The 15,407-nt window shown below is 38.1% G+C and overlaps 1 protein-coding gene across 1 annotated transcript in view; it reads right to left on the reverse strand.

Annotated features, from left to right (window-relative positions):
• The window catches only part of qsox1 (quiescin Q6 sulfhydryl oxidase 1), a 49,804-nt gene extending 35,459 nt beyond the window's left edge, over positions 1 to 14,345 (reverse strand). Inside the window, exons 1-4 of the mRNA XM_088598960.1 lie at positions 13,992 to 14,345; positions 7,613 to 7,713; positions 3,571 to 3,619; positions 2,175 to 2,277 (exon numbers count right to left, since the gene is read on the reverse strand). Coding sequence (XP_088455086.1) covers positions 2,175 to 2,277; positions 3,571 to 3,619; positions 7,613 to 7,713; positions 13,992 to 14,274 — 536 coding nt within the window. The 5' untranslated portion in view covers positions 14,275 to 14,345. The remainder of the gene's footprint in view (positions 1 to 2,174; positions 2,278 to 3,570; positions 3,620 to 7,612; positions 7,714 to 13,991) is intronic.
• Between the last annotated feature and the right edge of the window lie 1,062 nt (positions 14,346 to 15,407).

Consider the following 15,407-nt stretch of genomic DNA (forward strand, 5'->3'; position numbering starts at 1 on the left):
CCAGAGCACCTTCTTCCACATGTTTGGGGTGTCTCCCAGGTGGCTTGTGGCAAACTTTAGACGAGACTTTTTATGGATATCTTTGAGAAATGGCTTTCTTCTTGCCACTCTTCCATAAAGGCCAGATTTGTGCAGTGTAAGACTGATTGTTGTCCTATGGACAGACTCTCCCACCACAGCTGTAGTTCTCTGCAGTTCATCCAGAGTGATCATGGGCCTCTTGGCTGCATCTCTGATCAGTCTTCTCCTTGTCTGAGCTGAAAGTTTAGAGGGACGGCCAGGTCTTGGTAGATTTGCAGTGGTCTGATACTCCTTCCATTTCAAGATGATCGCTTGCACAGTGCTCCTTGGGATGTTTGAAGCTTGGGAAATCTTTTTGTATCCAAATCCGGCTTTAAACTTCTCCACAACAGTATTACGAACCTGCCTGGTGTGTTCCTTGGCTTCATGATGCTCTCTGCGCTTTCAACAGAACCTTGAGACTATCACAGAGCAGGTGCATTTATACAGAGACTTGATTACACACAGGTGGATTCTATTTATCACCATCAGCCATTTAGGACAACATTGGATCATTCAGAGATCCTCGCTGAACTTCTGGAGTGAGTTTGCTGCACTGAAAGTAAAGGGGCCGAATAATTTTGCACGCCCCACTTTTCATTTTTTTATTAGTTAAAAAAGTTTCAAAAATCCAATAGATTTCGTTCCACTTCACAATTGTGTCCCACTTGTTGGTGATTCTTCACATAAAATAAAAAATTTATATCTTTATGTTTGAAGCCTGAAATGTGGCAAAAGGTTGAAAAGTTCAAGGGGGCCGAATACTTTCGCAAGGCACTGTATTGTGAAATCAATTGGAATAGAAACATCGATCTCTCTAACTCATTAATGGTTAACTCAACCGGTCTGCACAATTGCATGAACCCTGAGAACAGTGTTCATACAGTATACATATAAATTTTCCTCTTTTGACAGTGGCTGTCCAGCCTCAATGGGTCTTGGAGACAGTGCTGCTATTCCAATGAATTTGCATCCATACACATTTATGCATCCACCTGTTAAAATAATCACTCCATAGTATTGCTGGATACTAAAATTCTTCAGCACTGGCCCACTAAGCTATCTAACTATGTCGTGATGTACGATGCCGTTTTAACCCTCTGTAATAAATCTAAAATGTGGCATGATTCTTTGTAAGCCCTTACATCTGAAGCTTTTTCCTGCAGTTAAAGTGACAGTAAGCCAATATGGAAACCGGAGAAAAACATAATAGGAGACATCCAATATAAGTCCTTGGAATATTTTATTTTGGGTTAGTGCAATTAGAAAAAGAATTTTACAGCACTGTTATAAAGTGATCCAAATACATTTGATAGTTGTGTAAAAACAGACTAATATCTAAAAAAAGGGATCTATCACTTAAGTTAGATAATCATTTTATGAACTTAATTCAAGTAGAAAATCTAAGAACTGCTAACTACAGTTTATATTAAGCATCAAGAGATACAGATCATTTATAACTGCAACAAATTGATAAAAAATAAATTTATTAAAGGGAAAACTAAACTTTTTTGTAGTAGGTGCAATGACATTTTTTGACCAATCCTGAGACAGGGAAATTAATTAATGCTGATTAACACCTATTACCAATGGTGGGGTCAACAGCAAAAGTCACAAGCTAGTAGAATGTGTGGTCCCACTGGAAACAATACAAGCAGTACATCTGCTTTGCACCAAGTAGCAGATATCCTGGGATTCTGTCCCATTACTCTTGAAGAGCTTGGACAAACATGTGTTCCTGTTACTGGTCTCTGACTCCTACACGCCACACATCCTTCCACTTCACCCTACACATGCAACGTTGGCATTCAAGTTTGGAGGGCATCAAAAAACAGCATAACTGTTACCTTGTCAATCTGCCCGATAGCTATAGCTATAGTAAGAATTACAGCTTCATTAAGGCTACCTTAAGTCTTAACAGGTCACTTATCAATGCTGTACAAAGGAGGGAAAGAACGTTTAACACCGTAAACAGACTTAGTCCTGTATGGAAGCAGAACTGCCTAAAATGAACTACCCGTAGTTCACTGAAACACCAGTCCTGCACAAGGGGAGTTGTGAAGACTAGCACAGGACTCGTGGCAGCTTTCTGAAGAGAAAGCACTGTTTCCTACCTGGCAGGCTCAAGGGGAGGACAGGCAGGAGGCCAGGCCTCCACATTTGACTCCAAGAGGTTGATGATTCCCTGGCGCAGTGTCTTTACATCATGGGGGACATCTGCAGCAGGATAAGAAAAGAGTGCTGTATTCTTTCAGTAAGATCATCATCAACGAATTACCTCACAGAAGGGGGAAAAAAACTAACCATTAACCCTGTAGTTCTGAACACTTAAAATAAATACATTTAACATGCATAAGTTGCCCTTTGATGGCAATAGAAGACAACGTGGTCATAAAATGCAAACTACTGTATATTAAACAAAGGTGTGTAAAATCTGTACAGAACAAATTAATACAATGTTTAGATAATATTTAATATGTGAGTTTATCAATGAAGAACTGCTGAATACTGTTCATTTGGAACACTGCCACACTTTCCAAAATTCATCCAAGTTCTCAATTTTTCAACTTTCTCAGCAGCAATGCAACCCCATATAACTAGATCTTGGTATGTGTCCTATCAGTTTCTTTAAAATAAAATGTGTTCACTGTTAATTATACGCTTCATGTCTCCACCCCAATGATTAACTGTTTCTGTTGTACAATGACTGTTATATTGCTCTCCAGTCTGCCTTCACACAAACAGCTGCTATTACCAAACAGCACTTTTATCCAAGGTTTAATCATCCCACTGTTTATTTTCTGTTGCCCATTACAGTCTTTTGTTTTATTGCTTCTTTTCAACAATGGTTTCTGAGTAGTTACATGTTTCCCCAGACCATTCTGTTTTCTTGTTCATCTTACTCTTCTTGGAGAAAATGTTACATTGGAGAAATGTTAACACTTGCACTTGAAGCAGTGTCAATGGTAACTTCTCTGCTGGTTCAAGATGAGCCCCTTCTCTGTGGAACGTTAGTTGTTTTTCGTTTTCGTTTTCTTTTTACAGCCACTCCCATTGTCTAAAGTATGAGTTTCAGAAGCCCCTGTCATGGACTTGTGCTTGTGTGGCACTGTGTGAAATGTAGAGTTGTGATCTTTCAACAGGAGTGACTTCTTCAGCTAAAACTTTGATTACTATATATTGTAGAGTCTTTTTCTTCTTCTCGGGATCTACAGTTTTTTCCACAAGTTACAAACTCTAAACCTGTATCACTGCATATACTTAAATAAGCCTTATACAGGTTTAGCACAATTATATTAGCTGTCCAGCAACTATTCACATTGTGCTATAACAACATTCCACTGCATTTGACAAGATTTCATTTTCACCCCCTAATACATTTTCTAGCACTTGTATTTTGCATCATACACACTTTGTCCTCTGTTTCCCGCTGACTTCCAGTAATTTATATATATACTCTCACACCTCGCAAGTGCACAGGTTCATGGAACATAAACAGGAGCACTTTACCTCTGATATGCTGCCCTTTTGAACCTCTCTTTGAGAAAGCCTGGAAGAACTATGAGAAAGAAAAAAAAGAAGATATATATTATTTGCTTAATACAAGTGAGAAAAACAAACCCCGTTTTCTGATTTAAAGACCCCCCCTCATAGTGCTAGCACTCCACAGTATATGAGAACAAACTTCAGTTGGCCATTTCAACCTTAAGCAACTGAAGAAGCTTTCCTTTCACAACTCTTCAGCAACAGAATGAACCACCTACCAGTCACAGTAGGACACGGCAGAAAAAAATCAAGCCATATATAGCTAATCCTAGTCCTTGAAATAACCTAGTTTCTAGTTTCCTACTGTAAATCTGATTACTTTTTCATTGTAATAGTTACAAGATGTGCTGATGAGTTTTCAAAATGTTTATGGCTGCTACAAAGCTGTGCAGGTAAATTTTGTGCTAGAATACAAATGTCTTGAAAATGTGTCAAAAGGCACTGTGGTTCCAAGTGTTTTACCTACATTACCTAAACATTCAGCATTTTTTAATCCTGGTACAGCAACCATGAGTCTGAATCTGCAGTCAGAAATGTCCATTGTCCAGCAAATACTTAAGGCAGGGCCATTTGTACAGGAGGCATTCTGTATTTTGTTTACATACAGTACAGGACACTAAACTGTAGTTCCACCAACTCTCAGCTGTATATTAAAGAGACTAATGTTTAAAGACGATTTTATATTGTAGCACATTTAAAAAAAATTACACACGAAGCATCACAACTGTGCATATTATAGACAAACGAAAATAAATTCTGCAATTAGTCCAAACTGCTTTTAGGAGATTCCTACATTAATCTTCTTTCATAAAGTAAAGTATAGCCAAATTACCACTCTATGGCACTTTCTTTAGATTAGCAGATGAGCAAATGCATGTAAGTTTCCAAAGCTGCATCTCTATAATTCGTAATAATGTTCAGTGTTCTTCACCTCTGAAACACAAGACACAAGAAGCCTTTGGTAAAAAGGACAGTGATTGATTCCCTACCCTGACAGTCAGACAAAGAACAGCTCTTTAGAGAGCTGCCACATCACAGAATCTATTTCTACAGTTTCTAAAGCAAGCTAGCTGGCCACTTCCTCACTTCCCCCATCAACAGAATCAACTACAAGGTCACTATCAACTGATTTCAAATGAGTTCTGTCAGAGTGATGAGTTCAAGCAGCTGATACAGGTCTGAACTTAGCCCTTTCATGTGTCACAACAGACAAATCAAAACAACAACAACAAAGTTTCCTTGTTTACATAAAGTATGTTGGCTCTGCTACTGAAAATCATACGGCGAACAGTTCCAATCTGTATAGTACACTTTACGTCTTGAATGCAATTGATTTATTCTTATTCCTTGGGACCCCAAACCTGCTCTTCATTCCAGCTGCACTCTGTACTTACTTTGATCATTCAATTTGAGTTTCCTGATTAAACAGTATCTCTTCATTTGTCTTAACTCATCAGACACTTAAAAATCAATTTATTTAATGATCTGATTTCTGAAAAAAGACAGGATATCAGCCTGGACAACATAGGCTTGGACAATACAGGTTAACTTGTTCCAGACTCCCACAAACCTCTGTGTAAATAACTGGCTTCTGTTCTGTTTTATGTTCTTCCACATACTGTAGTTTCCACTTGTGTCCGCTTGTTTGTGACTGTTCTGAATCTGACGACTTTTTCTTAGTAATATTTGCTTTGTATAAAATCAGGTGCCCTCATGTTATTCATTTTGCCAATTCACATTATGGCAAATATGGTCATTGAGAAACAGTCTAAAATTAAAAAAAAAATAAGCTAAAAATGCAGAATGCTTAATACAGGACATGCAATCCTGCAATCAAAATACGCCCTCATATTTCTTCAAATTCCACATGTTATTGTCAAAACATTCAGTTTGTATGACATAGTTAAATGTTAAAATGGTAGTGCAAAGCTAAACCATGAAAAGTGTATTAAATAAATTACAAACAAGCAATCCTTTAAATACATGGGAAATGAATACAAAAGCTTCACTTAAAATATTTCCAATTAGAACATAACCACTGGCAGGTGTTTAAACTGCAACCTGCAGATTGTGGGTGAACTGAATAGACGTTGATACTTTCCATTGTCTGTCATGTCTCTGCGTACCGCTGTACCAGGATGTTACCGTTTTTAATCTCTTCTTTAACCTGCAGCTTAGGAAAAATACCTTACCTCGCGCAATCCACCACTAATCTCAAATTAATCAAGCCCCCTGCTGGCCGAAGGCCAGTGCATCAAGGTGATTACCCTGTAGATGAGAACCACAAGATCTCTTTTAAACAGCAGCTGGGCACATAGCACAAGAACATTAAAGGTCTTGTGGTCCCATAAAATAAACATTTATTAAAATTACTTATATATCGGGAAAATAATCCATTTTAATGTTCCTTGTCTTCTTTGTAAAATTTTGGACTTTGAAGTGCAATATTAAATAGAACACATTGAATATTGTAATATATTCAAATATATTCTATAGCCTGTTCCTTTTACAATATGAGAGATACTGTATAACTTTTAAATTACTTACATATGCTCAGAATTTAACTTTCCAAATGCACATTAGCTACTGTTTGGTGCAGTCACCAAACATTATTGAAGTCAGTACCTTGGCTTCTTTTAAAAAATGGTCAAATGACACCCTTTGCTCAATTCTACCAAATGGGCTAGTAAGACCAAATGCCTCCTCTCGTTTGTAAGCTTTCTTATGTATTTTTTACAATTTATAAACTTTCTTTAGTATTTTGCAATTGCAAACAGTGTTTCGGGGGAAATATTGATAGATGGAGGACTGGGTTACATTGTGGTCAATATAATTGACAACATATTGGAAATCAGACAATTTTGGAACTGCAACTCGCATAAGTCAAACTACTACTCAAAAGAAGTCAAGGATCCAGAGCCTAGAACCACTGTGTTGTCAAGCTTTTTCTGTGAAAGCAGCTATTTCTAATAAAAGGCCTACTATGATCCTTTCAATCATGAAATCATGACTACGCCTGACAGCTGATTTTCAAGCCAAAAACCAAATCAGCAGCATCACTTGGTTGCGTAATCCATCTGTGACAGACACTTTTTTCTAGCATGTAAACGTAGAGATTCATTTTGAATTATCAGCATTCCAAGAATTTGCCATGGACCTATTCTGACCTAGTTTCATGGCCCTGCAGGACCTTCTGGGGATAATACATCATAAAAACTAACCAGAATATTCATATTATGCTCAGTTATAAACTCCAGATTTTTATCCATTGTCCATAAACTTGTAGAGTAATGGGCACATGTAGCATTGTTCTCATCTGACAGGACATTACAAAATGTTACACTGAAGAAAATATTGAGAAGGAATGACTGTTTTAAAAAACAAGCAATCTAGTTCTTATACAAAATACTCTTTACTACCAAATACCCCATTCAAAATGGGAGGACTGCTAGTTAAGACAAATCCTGCTTGCAGAACAAACTGTTATTGAGTATAAGCGCAGCATACCTAAGGCCATACTTACTGGCAACATAATGATAAGTGTGAATACAAAATAAGACAGTGCTACAAATGATTATCAAGCTCTGACTATCCCATGTGTGTCCAGTCAAAACATATGCAGCACAATGAAAGTTACCATTTCACGAGCTATTTGCGAGTCCCTTGCTTTCACCCCTATACTGCTCTGTTCAGGAGCCCTCTCAACATGACATGACCTCTAAGCGAGACAATTAAGTTTCAGATATTATGTTACCGTCAGCCAGCAGATCCTTCATGCTTTAATGAACACCCGAATTGTCACAGAGCAGGAAAAAGGGGGAAAATGTAGGGCAGTTGCTAAGGTAACTATGATTTGCTCCAAGGAGACTCCTGACCTTTATTTCACCTCATCGGGCTCTTTCAGGTGAGGTGACAGTCAAGTTCCTGTATAAGTGACTGCATCAGTGGTGGTTGATACTCAGTCATAAAACCCACAGTCTGGTTGTCTTCCCTGCCTCCTCAGTACCTTTATGGTGGGGTATCCTTGTATATTATAATTGTAGCAGGTCTCCCTATTTCTTCTCTCTGCACAGTCCATGGCTGCAAGGTCCACAGCAGGCTTCCATTCTGGAATAAACACACATAAGGAGACATAAGCCAAAAAACAAAACCACTGTGTAGTCCAAAGGAATATGCTGCCTTTAAAGTAGTTCTGTTTGAACTGTAACAATTCTTTGCAATGCAAATGCTGTCACTACACTACATTAATCTAAGGTCTAATCTAAGGTGTACATAATCTAGGTTTAAAAGAAAAGGAAGGCACTAGCTTCAACTAAAATGGCACCGCCAATTCACTTGAGTGGCAGTCTTCAAATTGATTTCAAATTATTCCTTTTTCATTGGTTTCATTTCAGAAAAAAAAATCCCCTTTTGATATCCTACCACAAAAAATGCAGGCTATAAATTGTGTTGCTCAGAAAAAAAGGAACTCCCACACAGTTACACAAAGCTCAGAGTTTCAGTCAGATGTTATAGCCTTCTGATCAACGTGCTTGTTCCTTTTGCCTTATTTAACAACACAAGACCGTAAATTTTGAATGATACGGCGTGAGATTGTTCCTGTTTATACTATTGTTTTTTCTGTCCTACACGCATTACAAATGTGAGGATTTGACAAATATTTTTTGTGGCATACATTCACAAAAATAGGTCGGATTGTATAGGTCTGGCTGTGATTTTGGTGCAGTCTCTTGAGGATAAGACTTTATTCTAGTCCACACCATCTATTATAAAAGCAAATAAAGAGGGAATCTGGGGGAAATGGAAAGGATCTCAAAGCCAAAAAACAGCTGTAAATAAACCCTTTAATATCTTTCTGGTTCCTTAAGATGTATCCAAATCTGACACTTTTCTTGAAGCTTTTACACATGTGCTTGCAAACCTTGCTTGGCACATGGAATCTCACACGACTCACTCAAACACTATTGGATTTCACAGAGTGAATGCCATTGGCTTAGATCTGATGACACTGTCTCGGCAACAGCATTTGAACAATGACTTCTTTCATATTAGCTAATGCAAAGCCCCGCAAATATAAAATACATGCAAAAATGGAAGAAAAAAAAACTCCTAGCTTTTCTTTAACAGCATTTGACTTATTAGTACCTGACTAGTACAGAAGTGCTCCCAAAGGGTGTGATAGCTTGAAACATGTAAATCAATTACTGCCAGTTGGCTAAAAGCATACACCCAACATGAATGAGACAACTCACCTCTAATAGCTGACAAGGCCTGCAGTATATTTTTAACAAAATATTGGCATAGACATATATTATGTATTACTTTATATTGTTACGGTAAGAGAGAAGTGTTTCTTAGATTTTAGATAAAAGTTGTGACACTTGGCGGAGTAAACACTTCTAGCTTCAAAGCAGAGAGGATATTTGTTGAGATGTGGGGGTCCCCTGATCAGAAACCATTCTAAAGGTTACCTTGGTATAGTTAGGTAAGTGGGTTAATGATTGTCAATCAGCAGTACAGAAAACAATATAAGAGAGACAACAAGGAAGGGGAACGATGAGAAGAAGGGAAGAAGAGGACAAGAAGAGAGAGGAGAGAGAGGAGGGAACTTTAAGCTTACGCCGGGCAAGAGCCCCTACTTCATGATCGATCATCCAAAGAAAACCTGACTGGATTTAAATATTTGAACCTTGCTAGAGAAAGCTTTCTATTGTGTTTTTAAAGAACATAGTTTTCCAGGGTTAAAGATACTCTGGTTAAAACTATTTTTCCTGCTTAGTGTGCATTTTTAGAATAAAGAAATAGGCTTCCATTTATTTTGTGGCATCCGGGGTGCAGAGAGAGGTCTAACTGCAGGTTGTATTGCATTTCTTTAGAAGACAGCTTACAGGTATCTCTTATTTGGCCTCTGTAGGCATTATTTAAGAGTTTCATACTTAATAGTCTGGGTTTTTTTGGGGGTGATTAAAATGTTAGGCCCCTGAAATGCCTTGTTTGTAAATACTGTACATATAGCAACTTGTGTGGTGTATGGTTTGTTGTGTTTAGTGTAGCTTGTGTCTTGACAATGTAATAAATATGTTTTTAACCAAGTGTACCCTTATTATAACTGTTCTCACCAAAGCTGTGCCAGAGAATAAAGAATTTGTGTGCCTCTAACTATACCAACCACTTGGGTATATTCTGGAGAAATTACAAGTTGGGGGTTATGAATATTTATTTTACCTATGGACTAAATTGCTTGGTCAATTGCAGATTTTCACCATTTTCGTAACCCCACATTTGTAACTATATTATATAAAGGGTCTTTAAAAACAAAAAAAGTGATTTTTAATTTTTAGATCAGAATTAACCTTCACAATTTTGCCACATTACTAAATTGCACACTTAAGAGTCATTTTACAAATATTACTGCATTTTGTATCTCTGGTAAATTGTACTTGACAAGAATATTCAGTGGTGAAGACTACAATTGCAACCCAATGCAAAGGTTTTTGACAATCAAAGTTTAATATATGTACATGATGATACATTTTAATTTCATCTGATGGAAATAGTCATTTTTCACCCTCATCTTTAGAGAACACAAAACTGTAAAAAAAATGAATTCTTAAAAAAAGTGAAGGAAACATGGAGGATAGCTACTGTATTTCAAGAAAAAGGAAAACTAGGCTCTCCACTAGAGGGCCAACACCACGAATTTTGATAGCTGTAACAGATGTAAGAAAAGGCTCTGATATCTCCAGTGCGTATCACAATTCTCCATATATAGCCAAATTCACATGCAGGGTAAGCTTTGACCTCTAAGCACCAGCTCTCTCAGCATACAGAAACTATACAACATAATCAATAAGACAGCTAGTTTAGAAGGCAATCAAAGAAGTATGTATTAATGAATGGAACTGTTTTTTATACATCATTAGCTGGTTAATACCAAAGTACCTGCTTTAGTACAAACATTTATTTGGGAGTTATTACTGTATAATTTTTTTCTAATAAATACACTCTTGCAATTTGAGTGTACTCTTGAGCCAATTCGTCGATCCAGCTCAGTTAACTGTAGCTCAGTAACCCAATTAACCTTTTTTCCTCTGTTTTGCCTGCACAGTCATTCTTAAAAATTAAGAGTTAAAAAAAACGCCAACTAAAAATCAAGAAGGATCAAAATCTACATTTTTAGGATTGTAAAACATATTATATTGTGAAGGACTGTACACAACTGACCAACCACCTGCCACCTATACTGAAGTAAAATTGACACTCTATCCATTATCAGATATTCCTAGTCAGGACCATGGCAAGCCAGTTACTGTCTTCCACTCAGGGAAGAATAAAGAATAAGGCTTGCCAACACCTTGGAGAGGATGACAGTCCATCTCAGCTACATATGGGACAATTCAGAGTCGCCAATTTACATAGCCAGCATGCATTTGGTAGATGGGAACGAACAGGACAAACATGTAGACAATCCAGTTTAAACCCAGAGCCCATGAGCTGAAAAATAGCAATGTTGACTGCTATGTCAACAGACTATCTTCCTCCAGTATAGTGGTCAGTATTTAATGATACACTGCTCAAAAGTTGATTTCGAGTAAAATTAGTTTCACATCCAGAATAATGATAATGTTCAGCTCAATACATGATCATTTAGTAAGACATTTCAGGTACATGTGGAGGTCCAGTATAAAGTAAAAAAAAACTTTTTCACAGACTGGAAAAAGGCCATAAACGATGAATGCTTCACTGTCATCAGAATGAGGCTAGGGAAAGAGTGCACAGCCATCAAACAACAATTACTACACAAGCTGAATGTGTGACAAACTAACCTCTAATCAAAGTGAGGCAGAGGGCTGGTTTAACTTGCCTGTGTAATTTTTAGTACAACTAAAGTGTCTTTGTCCATCTGTCCCTGCTCAGCACTGCTATCCATGCCGTCTTCTTCATCAGGGCAGGATTTCTTTCAGACAGACTATGAATTGCTTGTTCTCCAAGATGCAGGTCTGAATCTATGCTTGCTGTTCATGGCAACCCTGCTTCTCCTAGCTGCAGGTTGGCCTTTTAAAGACTCAAAATTTCTACACGATTCTGTCCTTTCTCTTCCCCTGAATGCAGGTTGTAGTGTCTCTCCATCTAACATAAACAGTATAAGACAACCGAGTCTAGTAGAAGACAGCCCTTCCAGCTTTCCTTTGCTCTTCATCTGGTTTCTGTTCAAATCACCTGGAATTGTAGCGGAAGCTCGATTCCCTAGATGTCTTATGTAAGTGCCACTGTTCCTTTACCCTGCAAGCAGAGGGGAAGATGCAGATCCCCTTTCTGTCTTTGCCTGCTGCCTTGTCACACAAATACAGTACACAGGCACTAGGAAGTGACCCCATTCTGATTACCCTCCTGTGAAGAATCACCATTCACACTGATCCTATGTCTTCATTTCCAATAACAACACTGCTAAGTTGTGAGCAGAAAGGAACAGACCTATATCACTGCTGCATCATTTTGCTGTTTTTAGATGCCATTAACATTCTACACCCTTCAAACTACAGCGACGAACACGCTCATGCAACTACAGAATAATTACAGATCCGGCAGCATTTTGTTCTATAGTTCTGCTCCTTCTCTAGTTTAAAATCGGACATTAGCTCTAATGTCTTACGTGTGGGCAGCTAGAGAGCCCGGAGGAAGAGTACGTAAGCCGTTCTGTAGCAATATGAATTGCGCAGTTATTCCCTACTTTCTACTAGCAAGAGGTCTGTGGATCCTCTCCTAGGTAGGCCAGGCTAGAAACAAATTGACAAGCACTGAGTGAGCCCAATGGCTTGGCTTCTTCTGAGCTTCTTAGACTCTTATACTGTAATGTTTGGTAGATAGACAATTTTGTCATCCAGAATTGGAACATGGTTTGCATGAAAACGTTTCTTTTATTACAAGGTCACATCTCCTGCCATGCACGATTGCTCATGAAAATAATCGTTGTCTCTATAATGTATTCTCAGTTTTGTGGGCTCCCTAACCTAGAGAAGCTTTCTTATTTTACCTCGGATTTTTACAATCTGAGTAGGCGATTTGTGACTTTGAAAGGGTCCATGAAAAAGAACCTGTAAAACAAAAGTCCATATTCACTGAGTTTTTCTGTAGTTTTGTGTACACTTTAGCTTGTTTTCTTTTCTATTGCAACTCAATTATGCAATAAAATCTGCTGCTTTGTGACCCACAGTAGAGTCCAAGATCATATACATTAAAAATTAACAGTTCTTAAGAAAATTAATTTAGATTTGTCCACTTCAGTATTCCATATGACCTCGGATTCCTGAATTCGGAAATGCCCTTTATTTGCCTATGTATTAAACACATTTTCTCTCTTTGCTGATCACTATTGTTGATCACTTCCATTTCTAGCTCTTTGTAGCTTTAATCTTTAAAGGACATTCAGTGCTGGTATTATTTTCCCCATCTTACAAAGTTCATGAAATCCACAACAGCTCTAGTCGAAGGTAGGCACTACGCCAAAGAGTTTTCCCGAGAGCTGCCTCGAACGGCTAACAAGTGCACCTCAATCAAGTCCTCAACACCCCCTGCCACACGGGCTTGGCTCTCTGCCAACTCGCCTGAGAAACTGTATCAAACCAGGCCAAATTGACAAGACCTTTTTGTAATGTGGATTAGGTGATCCCTGAACTTTAAATCAATCCAGTGATTCTCATTTGAGCGCCCCAAGTCAACTCTGTACCGTGTCTTCAGACTGTGAGAACTGAAAAGATTACCGTTAATGCAGTATACGGCTCAGTACTGCAAAACGTACACCATAACAGAAAGAAATGACAAACTAATTTATCAAACACCAAAGACCAATACATTTAAATGCCAGACATTCAACGTCTTACGTTACATTTCACCACCTGCAAGGGTAGGTGGTTGGTGTGCAAAGCTTAACTCTTGTCACCTGCGACTGCGAGACTCCCTATTCATGTCTTCTACCATAATGACAAAATACAACAATAAACAATAATAAAATAAAACAATAAACAATACAATAAAACGTTCTCTTTCTAGAAAAAAAGGAATTCCACATTACAAAATTGGAGAAACATTGTTTTGGGAAGTTCCCCTTTTGCTCATGCAAATGTTGCATTTGTCAAGTTAACACAGTACACGCAAAATCAATTGTAGTTCCCTTAAATCATTTTCATTATGTTCACGTTGGACATAATGTAAAAAATAACCATAAAGTTTGACCAAAGAAAACAGTAACATCTGCTAAGAAACTACGAAGCTGTAGTTCACCGCTTATGCACTCTTTCCAGCGCACGACCTTACGAAATCCCAATTTGCAACCCTGCAGTCAGCAACAAAGTGAGCAGCATTTTTTTTTTACAGAAGATACAAACCTTTAATGTCTCTCGCCAAACCTTTCCAGGTAGGAGAGAAGGCAATGCAGTGCCCACACCAAGAAGCGTAAAACTCTACCAGGAGGGAGCGGGAAGAGTTAAATATCACGGAGTCGATGTTGTCAGGACTTAACAGAACGATCTGATCAGTCGGGGTATAGAGCCCGGCTTTAGCGGTCACAGAGAGCAGCAAAAGCGAAGTGAAAAGATATGTCCAAGCCCTGAAAACAGTCCTGAGATTCTCTGTGTTTCGAGACGTGGCAGAGCAGCGCTGCTGCGCCATCTTCCACTGTTCCCTCACGCACTGCACTGAGCCAGCCAGCTATCACAAACTGATACAAACTTTTTTCTTTCACTTTACTCTCCCACATCTGCTTGAAGGAGGGGCCCACGGTTTCATTCTCATATAGGCTACACATTGCAAGGTGCTCAGCAAACAGCGTACGAGGATTGGTTTAAACAGGCGAAATTAGTGTTTATAGCGAAGCGTGTATGTTTATGGTTGAAAAGAAAACCGTTTGTTTCGCTCTAAAACATTATATGGCCGCGCAGCACTTCGCAACAGACGGGGGGTTTTGAACTACAATAGTGTTAATCGAGTCGTTCCACCAGTGCTTATAATGACCTCGATGTCGTTTTATACGCATTATACTGTTCACTGACTCATACCCCAATACATTTGAACTGACAGGCAACCCTAACGAAAAATTAATGGAATGCACTCCATGAATGTGACCTGCGATTCACAAAGCATGCGAGGTTATTTTCAGTTTCTTTTGAATTAACCAATATTTGGACATCTTCAGCGATTTCTCAAACGAAGTTATCAACAAGTTGTCTAAATCTATTTCTAAGTGAAAACAGGAAAGTGAATGTTTATTTGCATATTCAGTAGCTGCATCCCTGTTACGGAAATGTGTTCCGCTGCAGTAGAACAGCAGTTATCACATGATTATTTCAACAGAGAAAATTACTACAGGAACCTTATAGAATTTCTTGTGGGAAAAGTACCACAGCTATATAATATTTCAGGAATAACTTCTCTAGTGGAAAGTCAAGTTAAAAGTTCACGTTTGTGCTTAAAAGTTCATAACTTTTAAATGTAGAAACCAGTGTATTGCAGCAACAATTTAAAAGAGAAAGGTTCCATTCTACTGGTAATTATTAGGTTATAGTATAGAATGCTAGTATTAGGTTATACTAGTGAGGAGTTCAAATCAGCTCATATACCAATAGATGGCAGCTCAAATAATTAGAAATCACTTTCTAATCTCTATTTAAATCAGCTAGAATTTTCATTAGGGTTAGTACCTTCTGTAGTAAATTACTACAGCTATTGAATAGGACCAGAGTATTCTAAGACATCTTGTGGTGAATTACCAAGTAAACACGATATGAAGGAATCAGCTGTTCCTA

Source organism: Lepisosteus platostomus, chromosome 11 (assembly GCF_059453375.1).
Source record: "Lepisosteus platostomus isolate fLepPlt1 chromosome 11, fLepPlt1.hap1, whole genome shotgun sequence".
In the NCBI taxonomy this organism is placed as follows: domain Eukaryota; kingdom Metazoa; phylum Chordata; class Actinopteri; order Semionotiformes; family Lepisosteidae; genus Lepisosteus; species Lepisosteus platostomus.